The sequence below is a fragment of the Larus michahellis genome, chromosome 4 (assembly GCF_964199755.1).
Source record: "Larus michahellis chromosome 4, bLarMic1.1, whole genome shotgun sequence".
NCBI classification, from domain to species: domain Eukaryota; kingdom Metazoa; phylum Chordata; class Aves; order Charadriiformes; family Laridae; genus Larus; species Larus michahellis.
Genome location: NC_133899.1, coordinates 73,252,401 through 73,275,510, shown reverse-complemented (window position 1 = coordinate 73,275,510; position 23,110 = coordinate 73,252,401). Strand labels below are relative to the sequence as shown.

General features: G+C 41.0%; 1 protein-coding gene across 2 annotated transcripts in view; it reads left to right on the top strand.

Moving 5' to 3' along the window:
- Positions 1 to 23,110, top strand: part of LRP5 (LDL receptor related protein 5) — a 159,293-nt gene that overhangs the window by 118,010 nt on the left and 18,173 nt on the right. For both annotated transcript variants that reach the window (XM_074585551.1, XM_074585550.1), the window contains exons 8-16: positions 766 to 982; positions 2,527 to 2,816; positions 4,887 to 5,113; positions 5,443 to 5,627; positions 8,435 to 8,758; positions 10,938 to 11,140; positions 13,478 to 13,689; positions 15,892 to 16,082; positions 21,444 to 21,653. In XM_074585551.1, coding sequence (XP_074441652.1) covers positions 766 to 982; positions 2,527 to 2,816; positions 4,887 to 5,113; positions 5,443 to 5,627; positions 8,435 to 8,758; positions 10,938 to 11,140; positions 13,478 to 13,689; positions 15,892 to 16,082; positions 21,444 to 21,653 — 2,059 coding nt within the window. The remainder of the gene's footprint in view (positions 1 to 765; positions 983 to 2,526; positions 2,817 to 4,886; positions 5,114 to 5,442; positions 5,628 to 8,434; positions 8,759 to 10,937; positions 11,141 to 13,477; positions 13,690 to 15,891; positions 16,083 to 21,443; positions 21,654 to 23,110) is intronic.

The following is a 23,110-nucleotide window of genomic DNA, read 5'->3' as shown; positions in this document are numbered from 1 at the left end:
TAATGGTTGGACTTGATGATCTTAAACATCTTTTCCAACCTAAATGATTCTGTGATTCTATTCTATGATTCTATCGTTGTAGTAATTGTTATGAAATAATTAACCAATAGCATATATATACACACATATATCTGTGGGGCTTTTCCCTTCTCCAGTACTACTTTGCCTTCTCTGCAGTTTTAGGAATACAAATTTATGTAAGTCAATACATATTCCACATCTTAAAGATCTTGCTTATCAGAAGAGTGAGAAAAACATAATTCGTTTTTTTGTAAAAATATAAAATTTCAAAAAGTGCAGATTCTACATGGTTGTCTTGTGCCCTGAACAAATTCTGATGGCTTCTGTTCCTTGTGATTGAGTGCCAAAGGTCACTTCAGCAATCCCTAGTTTCTGGGGAGAGAGATCACTAATAAGACCAAGACATGAACTGAGATTAAATATCTCCTGAACCTCACTCACATCCCAAAAAACATTCTCTTTGTGGTGGTCTTTGCACGTTTGAACTGAGGCAAGTTAAATTCATGTTGCTTAGCTTTTTCAGTAGAGAAGGGGTGAGACAAGGCACTTTCAGTCTTGTCATTCCAATGTGTTTCTCGTTCAACAAACCTAGCGGTATGTTCTTTTGAAAGAAGCATGCTATGAATTTCAGGAGATTATTGTGGAAAAACAGAGGAGTTGTCAAAATAGGATTGATATTGCCATTTTAATTGTACCTGTCTTAGAGAAGATAATTTTTGTCCTTTTTTCTCGTGCATCCCACAGGTCATAAATGTTGATGGAACAATGAGGAAAACCCTCCTAGAGGATAAGCTTCCACATATATTTGGTTTCACACTGCTGGGAGATTACATCTACTGGACTGACTGGCAGAGACGAAGCATTGAAAGAGTTCACAAGATAAAGGCTAGCAGAGACATCATTATTGATCAGCTGCCAGATTTAATGGGCCTTAAAGCAACAAGTGTTACCAAAGTGTTTGGTAAGCATGAGCAATCATAGGATGGATCTATAGTAGTTTCTAGATGGGCTTGCTTTCGTTAAGCAACTGTTGATTACTTGTAATGAGAAAAACTGTGGTCTCATATGTTTGAATCATTTTAAAGAACTGCACCTATTGTTTATTAAGTTGGCAAAATACGGTGTTGCAAAAGAAGTATGGGCTTCCAGTTTTAAGTGACATTTGACATAAGGCTTCCACGGTTTCCACTACACATTTTGAATATTTGTGAGGAGAATTTTATTCCTTCCTCCACTCTATAAGAATCATTACTTCTGGTGCTCACAGAATTGCTCCATTTTCTGTTGCCTCTTCCCTTCCAGTACAAAGTCCCAGTGATGTGCAGTTAGCAGAATGCTTTTAACTGTGTCAGGTGGGCTAGGCAGTTAGTGGCCATTACAACAGTGGCTCAAAGCATGTCACACTTAAATATTGACTTTAATACCTAAAACGTACTTAAATCTTAACAATTAAGTCTTGCCCATAGCATGGGATCAGCAGCTGGAGCTCCGTGTTCTTCCACTGCATCTCCTGAAAGGTGCAGCCAGTCTTTTATGTCCTCAGATAGCATTCTGCAGAGGTGTATGTTGCAGGACCTCCTGGCTTCAGGAGTAACTCATGAGATGCGTGTGTTCACCACAGAGCTGTCTACTACCTGGATCTGGGCATAGCAGTGAACAGATTTGTTGTTCAGCTGTTAAAATCACTGAGAATAGTTGCAACAGAATCACAGAAAGTAGGTTGTCAAATTACACCTTGCCCGGTATGTGGATTTCCAGCCTTTCAGGAAGCTTTATTTGAAGGATAATCAAGTCCTCAAGCTGCATGTTACGGCATCAGCCTGAAATATGTATGCCCTAAAAAGGGAAAATTAAAAGAAACCTGGCTGAGGCTGATCTTTGAGGGTTTTTTTGTGGTAACAGTCTCTAAATACCTAAATCCTTGGTTCCAGCAGGTGGAGAAAGTCACTCTTTTGGTCCTCACCTGCCCCTCCACATTGGGTCCCCATCTAGTCATGGTTATTCACACGAAAAAATAAGTGTGAGGTTGTGGTGATCTTGTTGGAACTGCTTCTGCTAATGAATCTTCTCAGCTTTAAATTAAACGGCTGGGAAAGAGCTGCATTATCCAGCTGTTTTCTCGCCATTTTGTATGGTTGAACATTTGTAAAACTTGGTTTCAAAGAGATACAAAGATGGGATACTTGGCGAGAAATAATCAAGCTGAACATGTATGTAATTACCTGCCTTCAGTGAAGGAATTTAATCTTTGAGGAAACTAGAAGGATATGTTTGTAGCTGTTATCTGTACTATAGGAGGGATAGGACCAGCTTCCTAATCCTTGTGTAGAAGGAAAGAAACAGTTTTGAATGTTTTTTTTTATAGAATTTACTGTTGACAACCCATAGTGCTAACTTATTTTGAAAAATTATAATTACACTGCATTTTTGCTCAGCCTCCCCTTTCCCCCCTGCCTCCACAATGCACCAATATCTGTTTTGTTTTGTTTTGTTTTTTTCTTAAAGGAACTAATTCATGTGCAGACAACAACGGAGGCTGCAGCCACCTGTGTTTCTTTACACCCCAGGAGGCCAGGTGTGCCTGTCCCATTGGCCTTGAGCTTTTGAGTGACATGAAGACTTGCATCATTCCTGAAGCCTTCTTAGTTTTCACAAGCAGAGCAGCAATTCATAGGATTTCCCTTGAAACCAATAATAATGATGTTGCTATTCCTCTAACTGGAGTCAAGGAAGCATCTGCTCTGGATTTTGATGTCTCTGATAACAGAATCTATTGGACTGATGTTAGTTTGAAGGTATTACTGACGCGTGAATTCCCTGAATATAGAGCCACAGAGCAGTTACTTTGATCTAGCAAAGGTCTCTGTTACATGATCTGTCCTGCAGTTGCTAATGTTGTCATTGAATTGCATCCAAGGAGACTCTTGGAGATGAAGACAGTTGCATTGTTGAATGCACAGTTGGGTGACAGGCATCTTCCTGCTTCAAATAAAAATCCAAATTGGTGTCTGCTCATACCGAATGCTTAAGTCTTGGATGTTGCACGTGTTCCATCCATATATGTATCTATTGTAGAAAAGCTGTTTTCATGTCACATAGTAGAGTAATTTAAACATCAACCTTGGCAACCCCCCGAGCTTTCCATCCTCTTCCAGTTTTGACTTGGAAGACAATCTTACTCAATAATAATATTTGGCAAGTGAACTTTGGATGGGTTGCTGTTAGTCTGTGGCTCCAGCTTGGCACAGGAAAGGCCAGGGAACTTGTCCAGTCCCCTCCACACTATGTTAAGCCCCCGCCTGCCCCCATTTCTATCTCAGTCTGTTCCCCGGGAGTTTGACGTTTCCTGTGACATGTTTGGTTCACGTCCAGGTACACGCTGAAGTGAGCGCTGTGCTGTTCATCAGCGTTACTTTGCTTTTTGAAGTGAATTAAGTAACGGTAGAAAATGACAGATTCACTTCACTGGAACTGAATCCCTCTGTTTAGCCTCTTAAATAGGTTTTCCAAGAGCAATGAAAGCGTCCTTGCCAACGTGCCTAAGCCGTAATAGGGAAAAGCTCAGTGGTAGTGACTACAGGGCATGTGCAGTTTCCATAGCCTCTCTGTGAAGAGTAACGAGGGCTGTGCTTCAGCATTAACAGTGCTGCTTGTGGTGTGGATGCTTTTCCTTCAGGAACAGTGCCAAGGTAATAAATTACCGTACTGCAGACACGGTTACTAAATAAATCTCACGCAAGCACATGGAGAGCTGGAGCTATGGTCGCCTTAACCATTTGTAGTGGAAAATACATTACTTCAACTGCGTCAGTGCGTAGATCCCAGTCTCACTCTGTGCAGAAACCTTTTACTTGTTTGTGGCCTCCTGAATTATCCAGCATACTGTCTTTTCACATACCTATCGACGTATGTTTCAGCATGTCTGGGTTTTCATTTCCCCTGTCCCCCCACCTCCTTCCTGCGCCTCAGCAGCAGGTAGCGTAACTTCAGAGCCCGTAGACATCTCCCTTCCCTGTGGTGACCACCACTGCCCTGATCTCCTCCTGCCTCTGGTTATATGAGGACTCATTTTCAAAAAGGGGTTATACTTTTTCTGAGGTGTGGGTTATATCTGTAACAATATACTACATGATTTCTGGTTTTGACATTTGCCTTTAAAAATATAAAATATCTCTTACCCTGATACTCTCATTTATCAAATTACTAAGAAAATAATAGCTGAAATATTAGCAGGCATGTAGAATGTTTGCTTAGTGTCGATAACAAGGGTGGGTAATTGTACGTTGGTCCTGGAAATTACCAGCGATTTACCTGGGGGTTGTTTCAGTGCTCCCTGTTAGAAGTGGCTTATCTGCATGTACACAGTCCTTGCCCTGTGACTTGTTTTGTTGAGTGTGCATAACTGAAACGTAGATCGGATCAGCAAACTTGCTCCAAGTGACTGATCATGAGAAACAATTTAATTCCGATTTCTCTGAATTGAGATGTGTTGCTGAGACTTAAAACATTACAGCAAATTAAGTAAGTTTAAAAAAAAAACAAACAACTTTTGTGTGCAAATAGAAGAGAGCAAGAAGGGGCAAGGAAGAATCTGCAGACACGTAGTGCTTTCTGAAAATCATATCCTTTTAAGATGTCTTGGACTCATCATCAGAAATCACTAGCGTTCCTGAAAATTCATGTCTTTTCATACTGTGAATTGCTGTATCTTTTTTGACAACAAATTTATTTTAAAAAATGTAACATTGGCTGATATTTTTTTTTACTAATTTCTTTTTGTACACTAAACTCCATAGTAATTTCTCCTTTTTATTTCAGTGGGGTATCCATAAACGCTGTAATATTTTCACACACTTGTTTTCCAGACCATAAGCCGAGCTTTCATGAATGGGAGCTCTGTTGAACATGTGATTGAGTTTGGGCTAGATTATCCTGAGGGAATGGCTGTAGACTGGATGGGAAAGAACCTCTACTGGGCAGATACTGGAACCAATCGCATTGAAGTAGCCCGCCTGGATGGACAGTATAGGCAGGTCCTTGTGTGGAAGGACTTGGACAACCCGAGGTCTCTGGCTCTTGATCCTACCAAGGGGTAAGGGACAGCGTTGTTTTTCGAAGCTTTGTGCGCATATTCTTGTACGTGACAAGTTAATTGTCAGTTTATACAGCTCCGTTTATTCAAGGTCTTTGAAAAGATGGTAAACACTCCACAACCCTAGGGGTTACAATGAAAAATTATGACAGTTCAGTCATATTTTTCTGCTTTTGTCTAAAACAGGAGTACTGTAATACTGCGCTTAACCACGTGGGTTATTCCTTTTTTTTATTAAGGAACTGAAAATAAATTTAGGAAAGTCAAAGCATGCAGGTAAATACAACCTTACTTAGCTGATGTACTCTTTGTTCCACTTCTCCTTGCAGATACATGTACTGGACGGAGTGGGGAGGAAAACCTAGGATTGTTCGAGCATATATGGACGGAACAAACAGCATCACTTTGGTGGATAAAGTGGGTCGTGCCAATGACCTCACTATTGATTACGCAGACCAAAGGCTATATTGGACTGACTTAGACACAAGCATGATTGAGTCATCAAATATGCTAGGTAATCTAGTGTTATATTACTCCATCCAGTACAGAAATATGCCCTGACCGTAGTAAAGCAATTGAATAATATTAAATCGGAGGAAATGGAGCGTTAAACGTTTAAGGAGATAAAAAAAGCTTCCTAAATTAATAACCATATGATGATTTATAATGATGGTGAGATATGATGTCATTTCTCTGTATTGATGTGAAACTGCCTGTGTTTTACCGAAGCAGAGATAACCTCTGAGTTTCTCCAAGTGAGGACAACTCATAAGTTGACCTAAACCACCTCAGACTTTTCAGTCTGTACGCTAACTTTCTGTTGAAGTATTATCGCTGTTTCCAGCTCCAGACTAGTTGTATTAGTTCAAAATCAAAACCAAAATACTGCTTGCATTTCCTGCAGTCTGAGAGCTTCTGCAGCTGCTTCTGCAGTGTATCGTAACATGTGAGTAAAACTCTATCATGCGTAAAGTAAAACAACTTTACACATTTTCAGATCTTCCATTGGAATTTCGTTTATACATTCAAGGAGCGTGCTAAGATTTACGAAGCTTTCACATTGATATTGGCATGATAACCAACTGGATACAAGAAGGGAGTTTTGTTTTCTGCAGCTGACATAGAGCTGGTTTATGGTCCAGGTGTTTTGTAAATATAAAGCGGTCCTCAAGGTTTTAGCTGAAGCAGATATGATTCCTTTTTGAGAAAACGCAGTTTCTATACATTTCCAAATGCCACACAGTGAATCAATGATAGGATCAGAAATGGAATACAGAAGTTCCAGACCTGACATTCTGTCCCTGTTCCATTTCCAAGGAGAGGCCTTTGTGACGTGGGAATTAATGCCTCTGGGATTCCAATGTAAAAATCAAAGTTTGTGTGGCAGAATATACAGTATTTAAGCAAACTCATACAGGATTGTTGCAGCAATGCTCTGATTGATGACATATATGATTTCCCTGCAACTCTTTTTTTTTTTTTCTTTCTTTTAATCTGTGAAAAGCTATCATTACAGTGAGATTTGGTTTTTTAAGGTGTTATTGTGTGTGCATATCTTCAGAGTATGGAGAATCTAACAAGCTTTCTCTAAACAGGGCAATGCAGTTTTGGATTCTGAGGCTATTACTGATTTTGCATTTCTGGTATTTATTGCTTTGGGATGACAACTAGTGAATGGTTGTTACTGTTTAGAAATTGCAGTAAGATTGTTTCTTTATCTAGAGTAGTGTTCTTTCCATCCAGAGTGCATGATCTATCAAAGCTCTCACTAAGCTTCTGTGTTATACTTAGAGAAACGAAATAGCCAGAGGGAAGCTTGAACTAGGAACTGATTGTGGCATTGAAAAGAAACACAATATTGAAATCACCTGGGGTAAATTAAACTGGTTCTAAAGCTGAACCTGCTGTTAACATTTATGTGTGGTGAGAAGGTAGAAGGATGAGTGCTGAAGCTAGCAATGTTGTATGATGTCTCTTTAGTTAGCAGATTATAAAGACTCAGGTAGACTTCTAGCAAGTGGGCCCATCGGTTAAGGAAATGTTATTAGGCTTGGCCTACGTTATGTAGCGCCAGTCTCCTTGCCAGGAGTGATCTGAACGAGCGTTGCTGATAGGAACGTCTGCCCCACCAGCAATGAATAAAGCACTCTTAAGTGGATGAATGAATGCCGTCCCAGCTCAATCTTGGGCATTATAAACGTTACCCAGCAGGAAAAAAAACGCTCTTTTGGGAGATTTTCCTCCATCACAATTCAACTAGACAGCTTATCTGCTTCCTTTGAAAGAGCCTATCCCCTGAATTCATCACTGTGTACCACAAATGCTCTAAGATATGTGCAGGATGCCTGTACCCTAACTTGGATACTTTAGATGCCTTAAAGTAGTTGGGAAGGTTGCCTCTATATTTAGTTCTGGCGGTTTGTAGGGAAATGGCTTCATGTTCTAGTTTTGAGGTTTTTCATTCCTTCTCCAGTTTTGGCCAAATGGGAGAGGGTATGATGGACACTAGGGCAGGGGAAGAAAAATTAGGTGTTCTGTAGAATCTAGCCTTGGATGTTTGAGGCAAGAGATGATGCTGGTGGTGCTACGTGTTCATTTGATGTAAAGTGGCAGAGATTCATAGAGGTTTACGCTTGAAAATTATTAGGAAGGTGTTACTTAGGATTAGGAAGGACTTACTTCCAGTAAGTCTTTATCTACTTTAGTAGTGCATCTCTGTCAGAGGCCCTCTAATGCTCTACAAGGTGTTAAATCTGTTGTGAATGTTGCTAACTGAGCCACTGAGTGCGGGGGTATTGGGATTTCTGCCAAACAAATGGTTTCCTAATCTCTTGGTGTAGCTGTATGTTAAATTGCATTGCAAGAGATTTGTGTTTCTTGAGTGAAACACTGTAATTTCTCATAGCTGTTTCTCTGTGAATCTGAAGTTTGGTTTATGTATGTTGTTGCTTTCATGCATATTAATTGGGTTTTGTGTTGGCCTGAGGAATTCCTGGAGCTGATAGTATTCTTGAATACGTTTTCCAATATCTATTTGGGACGATAAGCATGAGACATATACAGTAGTATTTATTTAAATGGCAATACGCTGGCACAGTTTCAAATTGCTCTACAGGCAAGAGGGTGTCAGGATAAGGTTTTTGAATGCAAGCGTTTAGGTTACCTCTTCAGCAGATACTGCTTAATAATGACTTCCATGATGCTGACTTGGGAAATGAGGTACTACTTTAAAAAAGGAAGAAAAAACTTCTTGATGCCAGTCACGCTCTTCATTTCATGAACTGGGAATTGTCCTTCAGTTGATTATCCTTATTTTTGCAGGACAAGAACGAGAAATCATAGCAGATGATCTACCTCATCCATTTGGATTAACCCAATACAGTGACTACATCTACTGGACAGACTGGAATCTTCACAGCATAGAAAGAGCGGACAAGACCAATGGGAAGAACAGGACACTTATTCAGGGCCATTTGGATTTTGTGATGGATATATTGGTCTTCCATTCTTCACGTCAGGATGGCTTGAATGATTGTGTGCAAAATAATGGCCATTGTGGGCACTTGTGCCTTGCCATACCAAATGGATTTAGGTGCGGCTGTGCTGCTCATTATACCTTGGATCCCAACAGCAGGAACTGTAGTTGTAAGCCTTTTTGTGTGCTTCTATATTCTTCGGTGCTTGTGGCTCCCAGGTGTTTGTGATCCCTTTCAGTTTAGAAAGGGAAGGGGTATCACAAGTCCATTTCAAAGCTTCTGGCTTTAAAGGTGATCTTTAAATATGAGGACAGAGTATTGAGTTTTATATCCATCTTTGTGACGTGAATTGGGGCTGAAGATTTTTATTTCAAATCTTAGAAATAACAGTGCTGTCAAGTCTGGGCTTTCTTGTTTTACTAGAAGTGCTTTCTAGGTGATTCAGCTGTGTGATTGAAGCTTTCCCAGTCCTTACTTAAGTGTGTAGGTGGGTGGATTAGAAGTTCTAAACAAAAAATGTCTTTTTCTCTTAAGTGTTTAATAAAATTGGCAAAAATAACATCCAGTATGACAGCCTCCTAAGCAGGCTGCACAATGTGAACATGCACTTGAAATTCATATAAGTTTCTTTTCCCCCCTGTGTGTGATATTTTGAGCCTGACAGTTCACTGATTGTCCAATAAGAATTTAAGTTTCTAGTAAAAACAACAGATTAATAGAAAATGGACTGTTGACTTTAAAAAAAAAGAAAAACAAAACAACAAAGATTCAGGCATCCTCGCACAGTAGCGTATAAGGAAATTTTAACTGGAAGAAAGGACGGGGTTATGAAAGGTAGGTCCTGCTTGACTAATTAGATCTCCTTCTATGACAAAATGACCTGCTTAGTCGATGAGGAAAGGGCTGTGGATGTTGTCTACCTAGACTTTAGTAAAGCCTTTCACACCGTCTCCCACAGCGTTCTTCTGGAGAAATTGACTGCTGAGGGCTTGGAGAGGTGTACTCTTCACTGGGTAAAAAACTGGCTGGCTTGCCAAGCCCAAAGAGTGGTGGTGAATGGAGTTAAATACAGGTGGGGACCAGTCACAAGTGGTGTTCCCCAGGGCTCAGTACTGGGGCCAGTTCAGTTTAATGTTTTTATCAGTGACCTGGATGAGGGGATCAAGTGCACCCTTGGTAAGTTTGCAGATGACACCAAGTTAGGCGGGAGTGTTGATCTGCTTGAGGGTAGAAAGGTTCTATCAAAGGGATCTATCTGGACAGGCTGGATCGATGGGATGAGGCCATCTGTTTGAGATTCAACAAGGCCAAGTGCCAGGTCCTGCACTTGGGCCACAACAACCCCATGCAACACTACAGGCTTGGGGAAGAGTGGCTGGAAAGCTGTCTGGCAGAAAAGGACCTGGGGGTGTTGGTTGATGGCCGGCTGAATGTGAGCCAGCAGTGTGCCCAGGTGGCCAAGGCGGCCAACAGCATTCTGGCTTGTGTCAGAAATAGTGTGGCCAACAGGACTAGGGAAGTGATCGTCCCCCTGTGCTCAGCACTGGTGATGCCACACCTCAAGTACTGTGTTCAGTTTGAGGCCCCTCATTACAAGAAAGACATTGAGGTGATGGAGCGTGTCCAAAGAAGAGCAATGAAGCTGGTAAAGGGTGTAGAGCACAAGTCTTATGAGGAGCGTCTGAGGGGAGACCTTATCGCTCTCTACAACTACCTGAAAGGAGGTTGTAGTGAGGTGGGGGTCGGTCTCTTGTCGCAAGTATCAAGCAATAGGGTAATAGGAAGTGGCCTCAAGTTGCGCCAGGGGAGGTTTAGATTGGATATTAGGAAAACATCTTCACTGAAGGGGGTGTCAAGCATTGGAACAGGCTGCCCTGGGAAGTGGTTGAGTCGCCATCCCTGGAGGTATTTAAAAGACGTGTAGATGTGGTGCTCAGGGACATGGTCTAGTGCTGGGCATGGCAGTGCTAGGTTAATGCTTGGACTTGATGATCTTAAAGGTCTTTTTGCAACCTAAATGATTCTATGATAATATAGGAGAACCTGTGACTGTGCATTGCCCACAGTCACTCATGTTACTTAAATTCCACATGAGAGACATAGTTATTTTATAATATGAAAAGGAAATACTTTCTGTGTGAGGGTATGCACGTTTACCTCCAGCAGTACACAAAGAAACATTTTCAACTTAACAGCAAAAATCTCCAATTATTAATTACCTTAATTTTCATTGTGGATATAATTGTCTCTCTGGGATTTTGTCCTAAATATTCTTTGTCTTTTGTGCGGGTGTATTTTTGACTGTGTGAGCTGCATTTTCTTACGCATTCCGTTTTGGCTTGTTTCAGCCCCTGCCAGCTTCCTGTTATTCAGCCAGAAATCTGCAATCAGCCGAATGATACCAGATGATCAGCAAAGTCCAGATATCATCCTGCCCGTGCACGGTCTCAGGAATGTCAAGGCTATTGATTATGATCCCTTAGATAAATTGATCTACTGGGTGGATGGACGTCAGAATATTATAAAAAGAGCCAAAGATGATGGCACTCAGGCAAGTTTACATGGTGTATGTAGTTCTGCATCGGTCTTTTTGTGTGCTTTGCACTTTATGCTCAACTTTCCCTTTCTGTCCTGTGCACCAAGGATTCATTGATTTAAACTTTACTCTTGCCAGCACGTATTCATGTATATTCTATTTATATGTGAAAACTACTGAAGGCTTTTAGGATCGTGATTTTAATTTATACACAAAGAAGTGTAATGGAATAACAGCACGTCATATGTATCTGAAACTCTAAGGCTTGAATCGCGATCTTTATTTAAGGATGGGCACTGAAGTAAGCCAGACCGACTGTTCATACTGATGACAGATAAATTATATTCTGAAATCAATATTGTGCATGCCAACTGTCTGGTAACATTGTCATCGTTGTAAAAGGCTCTCAGAATGAAACTCTCAGCTGTCCAAGCTGTAGTTAAACCCTGAGTGAATGTAGAGTTGAGTGCTGTGCCAGGTAGGGATAGGCATAGCCGCATGCTTAATTGTTTTACTGAGGTGGGGGCATTATTCTTTTGCACTAGTTATTCACACAACAGTGGAAAGAAATGTCCTGTTCTTCCAGGCAGCGTTATGTGTTAACAGAGCTTAACTCCCAGGTCAAGATAACAGACTCTTTACAAACTATGGTTTGAGTAAGAAAAACGAAATGGAGAATGGACAAGTTATATTTTCTTAGTTCTTGGGCAGTCCTATCTAAACAATATGGCATGATATCAGTGGAAGTGGACTGGTCTCTTCATGCATCAGCGGTTTTACGGTTTCCTTTAAAGGAAGAGATGACAATTTTATTTTTTGGCCATTACTTTTAAGATTGGGAGGAGGTATGTTGGGATGAGCAGCCACCTGGGTTGTGGATGAATTTTGAAGAAGCTCTTGCTTTTTGGGATTATGGTAGGTGCTAATTGTTGTAGTCTAGCTTCTCTTTGGTACTTGCTAGGTGCAAATTGCAATGGAGGCTCATTTGCTCTGTGCTTTCCTCTGCCTTGGTCGCACAGCTTTGAAGATGCAGATCCCCTGCAAATTTTGAGTTTCCAATTTTCACCAACTATATTTACTTAATTTTGTTAAATCGTGCTGCTTGCAGGTGATGCATATGAATTTCATACCTGGGTAATGTTACCTTTGATTTCAGGAAAATAATTATTTCTTTTTATTTCTAGGCACACTGTCAAGAAAAAATAGGGGTAAAGCTTTATATAAAAAGAAAAAAGCCTGTATATCACTACGTAGAATTTGAAGGCTTAAAAACCAAATTGTGGAAATATAACTTTCCCAAATAATGCTGTGTTGGGTAATTCATTTGGCTTAAGCTGAGCACAGAATGGTGTCTTTAGCTTTCTTGAGCCATATGAACTTTTTCTGGTACTGTTCTTGTGTTTGGATTGGGAGTGCTGCATGAGGACACTTAAGGAAGCCACTGCTTTCCCCTCACCGTTATCATGTCACCAGAAGCATTTCACTTCTCAAGGCTACTTTGGTGTTGGGAGTCCTGCCGGCAGTATTGCTATCCCAATGGCACTGGGATTGACTGTTAAGCTAGTGGAGCCTGTGTAACATTAAACAGAAAGATTATTTTCCTTTAGGGATTTTTTTATACACTCTAGCGCTCTTCACAGAAATAAGGTGTTGAAGTCTATGTTAGTATTCAACGTAGAGTTAAAAAGTGTAGTAAACAGTATGTTAGTTAGATTGGGAGGGGTTGAGGGTAACGATTCCAGGAACTTGGCAATAATGTCGAGTTTTGTAAGTTCCATCATAAAGACACGAGGGGCAAAGCAAGGTAATGTTGTTAGTATGGGTGTGAGGCAGAGAGGTAGCTGTTTGACATTTAAACGAACAGAACCAAGTTTCAATAAAGATTTTAGTTTTTAAGAGAAGTCAGGACTTAAAGAAAATCAATATTTACTACACTACAAATAATAAAGTTCAGGAGGCTTTGGCAAGAGATAGAGATTTGTTCATCTGACTGTATAACACTGCAGGTCTGGCCAGAAGGCTGCCTTGTTTCTTGCATTGTTTCATTCAAGATCGTTCCATGCATAAACATTCACTATAGTTTTCTTCCGTCTCCTGCTAGTTAGTTCTACTTATAGGAGGCCCCACAACTGCTTTCTGGGGAGTTTTGCATAATGGTACAAATATTGTCCAGATATTTTTCCTCTAATCCACAGTTTGAGTCAAATCCTTTTTTGTTAAGCTTTATTGCATTTCTTGTATTTGTTGTTTCCTTGTGGGTGGTTTTAGGTGTTCCTGGACCATCAAGTGGGTCTTCTTCAATAAATAATAAGAATAATTACTGGAAATTGTTCCCTGTATGTTTTCTTGCAGCCTTTCACTGTTATGAGTACTCCAAACCAAAGCCAGAACCCAGAGAAGCAGCCCCATGACCTCAGCATCGATATATACAGCCATACCTTGTACTGGACCTGTGAGGCCACAAATTCAGTCAATGTCCACAGGCTGAACGGCGAGTCAATTGGGATGGTGCTGCGAGGGGATCACGACAAGCCCAGAGCCATTGTAGTGAACGCAGAGCGAGGGTGAGATTGCTTTCTGTACCTTGTACAGAGCACTCTTGGGATGTATGTCAGCTGCGCGTGTGAATCTTGTGTTGCATCTGTGTATTTTAAAAGGGAGAATTTTTGCATGTTTTTTTATTCAGGATGTAGGTGACTGCTTGTCCCGTTCTGGCTTTTAGAGGTATCCAGCTTTCTCTTCCTGTTCTCTCCTTTGCTGCCTGCTCTAGTGTGCCGACTTAGAAGTTCACACAGCCACGTGGCTGGTTACAGTGAAGAACTAACCCCGGTGGGGAAGCGGGGCCAAACCACCTTATCCCGTTTGCTGCGTGAGTGCACAGCCCCACCACCTAATAGGAAAATCAGGAGAGTTTACACTGTGTTTGTATCAGCTGGGGATCTGGCTCATAAATGTTTGGTCTTCATAAAACATGTTTCCGGGAAAAAAAAGGGATCTCTCATATGATACAACTATTCCTGCTAATGTAACAGTATGAAGTTAAACACACAAACAAACCCCTTGTGTTCTATACATTTTAATGTTAGTTCTGTCTTGATGTGTATCTCAAAAACTTCTGAAATGAATTACAACAGATAGGATGCACTAGCGTGATTTCCCACTGGATGAAAATAGGTTGTTTTGCTGCAAGGCAGCAGACCCCACCTCCACTTCAGGTGGTTGGTAGCTTCATTCTTAGAGGTCAAAGATGGTCCTTTACTGTTCTTTTTAATGTTAGATGCTTAAATCCCAATTTGCTACTAAATGGCTTACCGTGTGCTTGCCAGATGTTGAATGACAATATTTAGTAACTGTGTGGATACAGTAGTACTCAGAGACTCTGTCTGGAGCATTTAGAAGATTGGTGTTTTATACAATACCCAGTGTACTCTGCACAGTTCAAAAGCTGGTGTGGGGAGAGGGGGATTAGAGGAAAGATTCTAATCTTATTGGGACTAAGTCACTTGGACATAGTTTGTATTTATAAAAGCTTATCTGCTTTCTCCATTAAAATGGGTGTTTGGGTTTGTTGATCTCTAAAACTCTCAAATCTTCTAGTCAGGTTTTCAAATGATTTCAAGATAAATCTCTTTATCTTTAAGAAATTCTTTACTCAGGAAGAAATTCTTTACTGTGAGGGTGGTGAGGCACTGGAACATGTTGCCCAGGGAAGTTGTGACTGCCCCATCCCTGGAAGTTGTTCAAGGCCAGGCTGGATGGGGCTTTGAGCAGCCTGGTCTAGTGGGAGGTGTCCCTGCCCAGGGCAGGGGGGTTGGAACTACATGATCTTTAAGGTCCCTTCCGACCCGAACCATTCCGTGGTTCTTTTCAAATTAAAGGAGGAAAAGATGGAGGAGAGACTGTTCTGAACACTGTGACTACCTGTGAGAGCTGAATGAGCGATCTGCGTACTGAACTTCTGCCTTAATTCCAGAAATCCTTCCCTCCACCTCTTCCTTGGCTACAGGTTCTGACTGCTGCCTCTCCTCCTTGTTTCATCACTGAAGGCCATGCAGCAGTGTAGCCCACTGTATTAGGGAGTTCACCCAAGTTATGCACCACTGAAAAAATGGTGGACTTTTCCCTGAGGGAGTTCTCAGTTCATCATGTGGGTGCGCAACCCCTTTTTTACTATGCAGGGGGAGCGCAGAGACTGCTTCTGTTTGCAGCTGAACTGGCTTAGGCAGATAGAGAGAATTCTTGGAACTTGGACATCAGGAACATGCCATCCTCAGTTGTTCTTCCTTCTGTGATCTTTGCTCCTCTCGAGTTTGGTAGGAACTTTTGCTTACTGAGAAGAAAGGCAACCCAGAAGGAGAGGAGGTGACGGTTAATGTTTTTTTGTCAGAAAGAGCTGCTGGGCTTTGAATCGCAGGTGGGGACAGATTTATCCAAGGACAGTTGCAGAAAGCCTGTGCTAGTCTCTTATAACCGCCTCCTCCACTGCAGGTACAGTGCTGCCGGTGCAGCGGTGCTGGCTGCTGAGGCATTTTATGGCCTGGTCTTTTAAGGACAAATGCTATTCATTTCAGGCTGTCTCAGTATACCGGTTAGCAAATGTTTGGGGTTCTGCAGCTGACAGATCTGGATCTTTGGAGCTGGGAGCAGCAGTCACTGCAGTCATCCCTGCCTAAACTATTCCCACTTACAATGTAGAACCTGTGTGCAAAGGTGAGTTGCCTCCCTTGCGAAGCTCTCAGTTCAGCAGCGGGTGTCTCTGTTCTCAGGTACATGTACTTCACCAACATGCAAGAGCGAGCTCCCAAGATTGAGCGTGCAGCCCTTGATGGCACAGAGAGAGAAGTGCTTTTTACAACTGGGTTGATCCGACCGGTAGCACTGGTGATTGACAACAAACTTGGAAAGCTTTTCTGGGTGGATGCAGATCTGAAGCGCATCGAAAGCTGTGACTTGTCAGGTATGTGGTATGCAGTTAAACATTTGGAGCGGAGTGTGTGTGTGTGTTTAGGACATCGTTCCCTCTTTGATGCTGACCCCAGTAATTTCTGTCCCCACTGTTGCCAGTTCTGTGTAGGCAGTCACAGATAACAGTTCCTGGTGGGCTCCTGTCTTTGATGTGATTGGAATAAACATGTCTGTAATGATCACCACCCTCCAAGAGAGCCATTTGACTTTTGATGTGTTCTTGAAGGCAATTCTTGCAAGATCAGATTTAAATAGGTGTTGCCAGTCATGGAACCCCTAAATCACCCACACCATGCCTTTTTGGTTTTCCTTATGGTTTGAAAAGTTTGCATAACTCTTCAATTTTTCTTTCTCTGGAGTTTATAGCTTAGTAAATCAAGGTAGCTTGAAAAACAAACAGAAAGAAGGGGAATGGCTTTCTTCCAAGATGGATGATAAGGCAGCTCATCTGGAATACCAGTGTTGCAGAACAGTGGAGAGAGGTCAACTCATTGCAGTTTTTCCATATTAGTAAAATAAAGCATTACTCAATGTCCATAGCAAAAGATCTTAGAGATCACTGTTCATCGTTGACTTTTAAAAGCACTTGATAGTGCTGAAGAAGTGGAGAAATGGGATCGCTCATCTGGTGAGCAGTACAGCACAGAGGATCCAATGGCCCTACTTTCTGACTCGTGATTTCTTCTCTCATCAGCATCTGTTTATCAAGAAATGAAACTCCTAAAGGAAGTGCAGAGAGAAGTGAGCAATTATGAGGGAGTAGAAGCTGGGCTGTTTTAGTGATTGGCATCTGCCATAAAATGCTGATTCTCCAATTTTTTGCAGCTCTTCTCTTCTTGCCATGGAGTCACATCCTTCCCTTGTAGTGAGACAATGAACTAAAACAGGAGAAAATTGTTCACTTTTTTCAAGGACAGTTCACTTTTGAGCACCTAAAACTGACTCAAGGTCGGACTTGGGTCACTTCTGCCAGACAGGGCATAAAAACATGAAACTGGAGCTGGGAAGGTAAAGCAGCCCATGTCTTTCCTCAGTTATCAAGCTGGATAGGGGGGTACTGGCAAACGGCCTGTGTAGCCACAAAATGTCCAATCCAGGATAGGCATCAGAGAAGCTACAAAAATTTGTAGGTGAAAAGAAGACAGGAGGGAGACGAGGCTTGACAAACAACCCATGTGTGAGAAGGAGAGGTTGACAGAGTGGGACACGTAACACAAAATGCATCAGAGATACTGAGAGGGGTTTGTCTCATGATGAAAGGAGAAGTGCTGTAGGAGGAAATCCAGAAGTAAAAGGACAAGACAGAAAAGCAGCACATCATGCAGGTATTGTAGCTGAAGTGGTATCCACAAACGCAAGAAAGAGAGACGAGGCACTAAAGAAGATTGTGTGGAAATCATACGGTTTGGGAGAGCGGGAACATACCAGGGAGAAGTTACTGAATTGAGGAGGGAGGAGGGGATCAATAACTAGTGCTGCTACTGATAAAAAGGTGACCCCCATGTAATAGGAAGCCATATTACTTAATGAGGCTGTAGCATACAGTGGACCTAGCTATGCATATGTCTTCTACTTGTACGTTCATAAGCATCCTTTTTTCCCCTTGGATTTAACAGGCATGCAAGGTTGAGTCACAGCTGGCAGATGGGAGCGGGCAGGGGGCAAGTGCTTCTTGCTTGTCACGTTGCAGGTTGGAAGACAGACTGTGTCCTTGCATAATACAGAGCAAAATGCTGAGGAGTCTGTTTAATATTGTTTTAGATCTAAACCTTGAATGAATAAGACCTGACAATAGGATTTAAGTAAACCGATACGTGAACAAATCAGCAGCTAGGCCATCACATGCTGGTAGTTGTATCCTGTGATTGCAGTCTCCTTTGTATGCATTCTTCCTTTTCGTGACATTAAAACTCCATGTAAGGTTATATTTCCATACTTGATGCATGTTTTAATCCAATTCTTTGTGTCTTTTTTACAGGGAAGACTAAACTTTCTCCGGTTAATATTGAACCAAAGCTTTTAGTGCACATTTATTTGATTCACAGCTAAAGAATCAAACCCTATAACTAAGATAAAAGCAGGGGAAAGATACAGGATTAAAAGAAAACAATGTTTATTAGCTAGAAGATATGTATCATGTAGCCAGAAGACTATTGATTGTATTTGATCTAGCTGAGCTCACTGTCATTTGATTCACTGAACTGTTGATTTTTTAAATGAGTTAACCGCGTGTTTTTATTTTAAAATATTTTGCAGTCTTGCAGCACAACTTTAGAAAAAATATGACAGCCGAAGTTACATTGCTTGAATTAGTTCCTCTAAAAAGTATTTTCTGAGCAAAATATTTTAAAATGGGCACATATTAGCAAAAGGATTTTAGCGTAAACTGAGGCTGCTGAATAAATTGGACCCAAATTGTGTATAGCATCCTTCATGGCAATTAGTCTAGTCTAGACAACCTTATTCCCTTTTAGGCTTGGAGAGATGACGTGATTATGGGGGTTTCTGAAGCTTGCAGTACACCCTGATTACAGCATCCTGCTAAATCAAGGAATAACTTCAGGTGTCCAATGCCCAGCTTCCGGAGAGGGACGAAAGAGCTATAAACCTGTCTAACAGTTTTCTCTATGAGATTCTTGAATTTTTTTCTTTGGAGTTGTTGATGCTTTTTAGACGTTCATAAACTATTTGCAAATAACTTGTCTGCCACACCAGTCAACTAAAAAGTAGTGTTTTACATTATTGTTGAAGTGACAGGAAAAGCTATGAAATGGTTGCAGTGAAAACATACTTTGTTTTCAATTAGACTTCAAATAGCGGAATTGTGTCCTTCCAGCTTGCTGTTCTTTACGTTTAACTATTGATTTCCATCTTGAAAAGACTACATATCTGTTTCATTCTAGGAATCAAAGTATTTAATTACTATGGAAATTGGACACTTCTTTACTTGTAACATGTTTTCTCTTCTTTTTTCTAACAATATCTGTTGAAAATATCCTTTTATTTGTTCAGATAGAGTTTTTCGTTTTGATCATTCTTCTAAACAACAATTTAATGGTGTCATCCAATGCTATAGGTGCCCTTTGCCTCTCCTTTTAAAAGTATTCATTAGTAATTTGGACAGTTGTTTACTTAAGATCAAATCCAACTTAATTATAGTATAGATTAATCACCTTACGAGTGCTATCTCCAGCACCTTCCCAAACCACCCATGTTCAGCTTTTTGCAGATGAGGGAGAAAAAAGATGATGCTTGATGTACACCCCCAAAAACTGTATCCTGTTTTAGGCCTGGATTTGGGAGACTGTTCAAACAGTCTAGGATTCTAGCAGGACTGCTGTCTTGCAAGCGTCACCTGACACCTCATGAAGGATGCCTTCAGGATATCCTTCAGGAAACCAGCTTGCCTTTTACATCTAAATGGATGAGCAATTTAACACTTCAAAAAGTCAAGAATGTTGAAGGAGTTTGCTTTATATCAAACTGAAATGAGGCTTTCCTATTCTTGTGGTATCTTGAATGCAGCTGACAAGTGTGCTTTTGGGTCAAAATGTGAGACTTAGTCTGGCAGAAGGACAGCCGTCTTTGAAAATCCGGTGACACTGAAGTTCATAGGAGCTAAGGGTGCTCAGCAGGATGGAGGGCAGATGAACAAAGTGCCCTGTGCTTTGTTCACCGAGAACCTTCTTCTGTCAAAATGTTTCCTAGTATTTCTAAATTTTCTTTCTAAGGTTCTAAAAGAACATCTCAGGAACTGCATTGCTTGAGAGTAGTACTAAGGGTCAGGTTTAGTGCCCATTTAGTGAAATTAGTGCAGGTGCATCTCTTCTGTTCTTGTACTCTTTTGAAGAGTAAAACCCGGTGGTATGTTGGAAATGTGTACAATAATAGACACGTCAGCCTCCAACCAGGACTGTACTGTCACATACAGTTCGTGCAGGTTTTTTCGGAAAATGAAATGAAACAAAGACGTCTTCCTCATGGGTTTGGAAACAAAAGAAATTCAGGGCTAAAGAACTAAACCCCCTCCCCAATTCCAAGTCCAAGAATTTCTGATGTCTCTACAACTAAATTTGATTTGAATGCACACTGTTTCTCAGTGACAGTCAAGTAAGAGTCATTGCAGGCAATAATTTTATGTGCAAAACTAGTAGAATCTGTAATTGAAATAAACGTTACATTCTTATGCTTGGCTGAGCTCTGTGTAATTTATGCAGCAAATTAGTTGAATCCAGTGGTCATAGCATTTTTATTATGTATCCAGATTCTCTAATCTCTTTTTGTGTAGATATTAAAAATGTCTATTTTTTACATGCAAGCAGACATAAGGTCTGTATTCCAAAATGAAATAAAAGAGCAGAAGAAGCACCAAGTTGTGATTCTCTTTTGATTCCTTATCTTTAAAATCAAATATATCCAGTATACATAGGCATACACAGCCTGAAAATGGTTTCTGTGAATTAACAGAATAATTTGGAATCTCTTGTTCACCCTAGACAAGCAAAACAAAAGCAACACTTAAATGCCACTAAGTGTAGGGCAGCACACAGTAGAAGACTGCAAGCAATTAAAGTTAAAAGCGGTCATAAGTGCATTTGTACTTACACTGGTTTTCACACGTTGGCTGAGAGCAGATTTTTACACGTTTCTGTAGAGCAGAAAACCTGAGCATTTGACAGTGTTCCTGTTTAAGAGCATATTGAGATACTTGGAGCTTGGGTTTTCTGGTTGGTTACTGAACTAAAAAGAGAAGATGAAGGAAGAAGCATGGCTGTTAGAATATGAGCTTCTCTTTCATGACCATATCTCTGTGGTTGTGATACAGCATATGACAGGGTTTGTGTACTTGCTTCTGCCTTTGCATGATGAACGTGTTTTATTTGAGTAACGGCAGTGAAGCTAATTGGTTGTATTTCACTCTTGCTTGTAGATTGCAACAAAGGGTACAGCTTGGTGTGTGAATGTATTGTAAAAATTTTGGCCCAAGAGCCGAGTCTGTATCGGTGACACAGGCTTTTAGGGACTGTACACATATAACAAAGCACGTCAACGTGAGGCTGATCATGGCTGGCTGACCAGCCAGCGTATGAAAGGATGAGCTGTGTTTCATGTTGTATCTGCTTGCCCTCATAATATGACAACTGGTCGCATTTACCTGAGGTGAGGCTGAACAAGCAGAGCCTTGGTCTGCATAGGCAGGTAAAGACAATGTCTGTATAGATAACTATTTTCAGCGTTTGGTTTGTTTTGCTTTGCTTTGCTTTGCTTCGGTTTTAGTTGGGTTTGTTTTTTTTTAAGATATGAGTTAAAAGTCAACTGGTGTAAAACTAGTCTTTGTTTTTGTTGATCTCAGGTGCTAACCGTGTGACCCTGGAGGACTCCAACATCCTTCAGCCAATGGGACTCACTGTGCTGGGGAATCACTTATATTGGATCGATCGTCAGCAGCAGATGATTGAGAGGGTGGAGAAAGTGAACGGGTACAAAAGGACTAGAATTCAAGGCCGAATTGCTCACCTGACAGGCATTCATGCTGTGGAAGAGCTTGATATGGAGGAATTCTGTAAGTTTGTTTCAATATCTGATGTCTCTCAGTCTTGGTCACTGTCTCTCAAGTCCTTATCCAGATGAATATTGTAATAAAGTTGGCCAGTGGTCTTCAAGTAAGCCATGGAGTGCTTTCGACTTGGCCAGTCGGGATCCTAGAAAAGGAGGAGAAACAAGTTCCTTGTTCTTCTCCAGAGGAGTATTTCTGCACAACTAGAATATGTGATTTCATGACGCTTAGTTACTGCTTTATGCAAGCTCATATGATACTGAGTTTACTCTAAAAGCTACTTATAATTATGGCCGTTAATTTTTTAAGTACAACCAAATAATAAGAATTGGAAAAATCTTTTAAAAGAAAGAAAAGGATTGTACTTGCCTTTTCTCCAGTGGTTTCTGACGTCTGTGTAAAGCACGACTGGTTTGACTCAGCACGAATGATGATTTAAAATCCTCCAGTGAGGGAGGGAGAATGGGCAGGAAGCTCCTGTAATGAATTATTGTGGATATGGAATTTCTCTTCCATCAGAGGTGGAGCCATTTTAGGTGCACTCTTCTGAAAGGGGTCATGCATGCAGGACCTTCTTTTTCTGGACTGGTGGTCCAAGTTCCTGTGGTCTGAGGGAGAGTGCAGAAACCTCTTAAAGTAGTCACTCCTCAGAATGACAACTTCCAGCTGCTACTGCTTAATAGGAATATAAAAGAGAATATAAAGGCAGAAACAAGATGTGGGAAACAGAGGACTAATGCCAATGGCCTCTTTAAACTTTGTTGCCTGTGATGGGTTCTCTTACATAGGGAGGGTACGTTTGCATATAATGCTTTAATTTTCAGAATAAATTACTCCACAACCCTCTGTGCCACATACATTGATTTCTGTGATAGCTGAAAGTATTTTCAAACTTGCTGTTACGGTTTGAAAACCCATAACAATTTATTGTCATTAATTATTCTATCACCTGATGACCTCTCCCCACCCAGGACGGGGAATTGGGGAAAGCAAGGAAACACGAGGGTTGAAATATAGATAAATTTAATAGGATAAGACTCAGTATTTAACAATAATACTAAAGAAGCAGTGTTGATCCCAATACTAATATAAGATGTACGGTAATTATACCCAGCCAATTCTATCAGCAGGAAGCTGTGCGCTGCCGGCAGGGACAACAAATGTTGGACACTGCGAGTGCAACAGCTTCAGGAGGAAGGGAAGGGCTCAGGGGTCTAGCACTGGGGCAAGAAGTTCTCTGGATTGCGGCCATCAAGGGAGAGAGCAAACTATGCAGCAAACTTTCTAATTTATATTGAATGTGATGTTAATAGCATAAAATAATCCTGTTAGGCGGCCTGGGTCAAGTGCCCAGACCTCGCTCCTCCTCATCCCTGCACCTGACAAAGCTCGAAAACACCGAGACCTTGAATCCCACATAGCCTAGCTGGCTAGAAAGTAAATATTTTCAGGAATTCAGACAC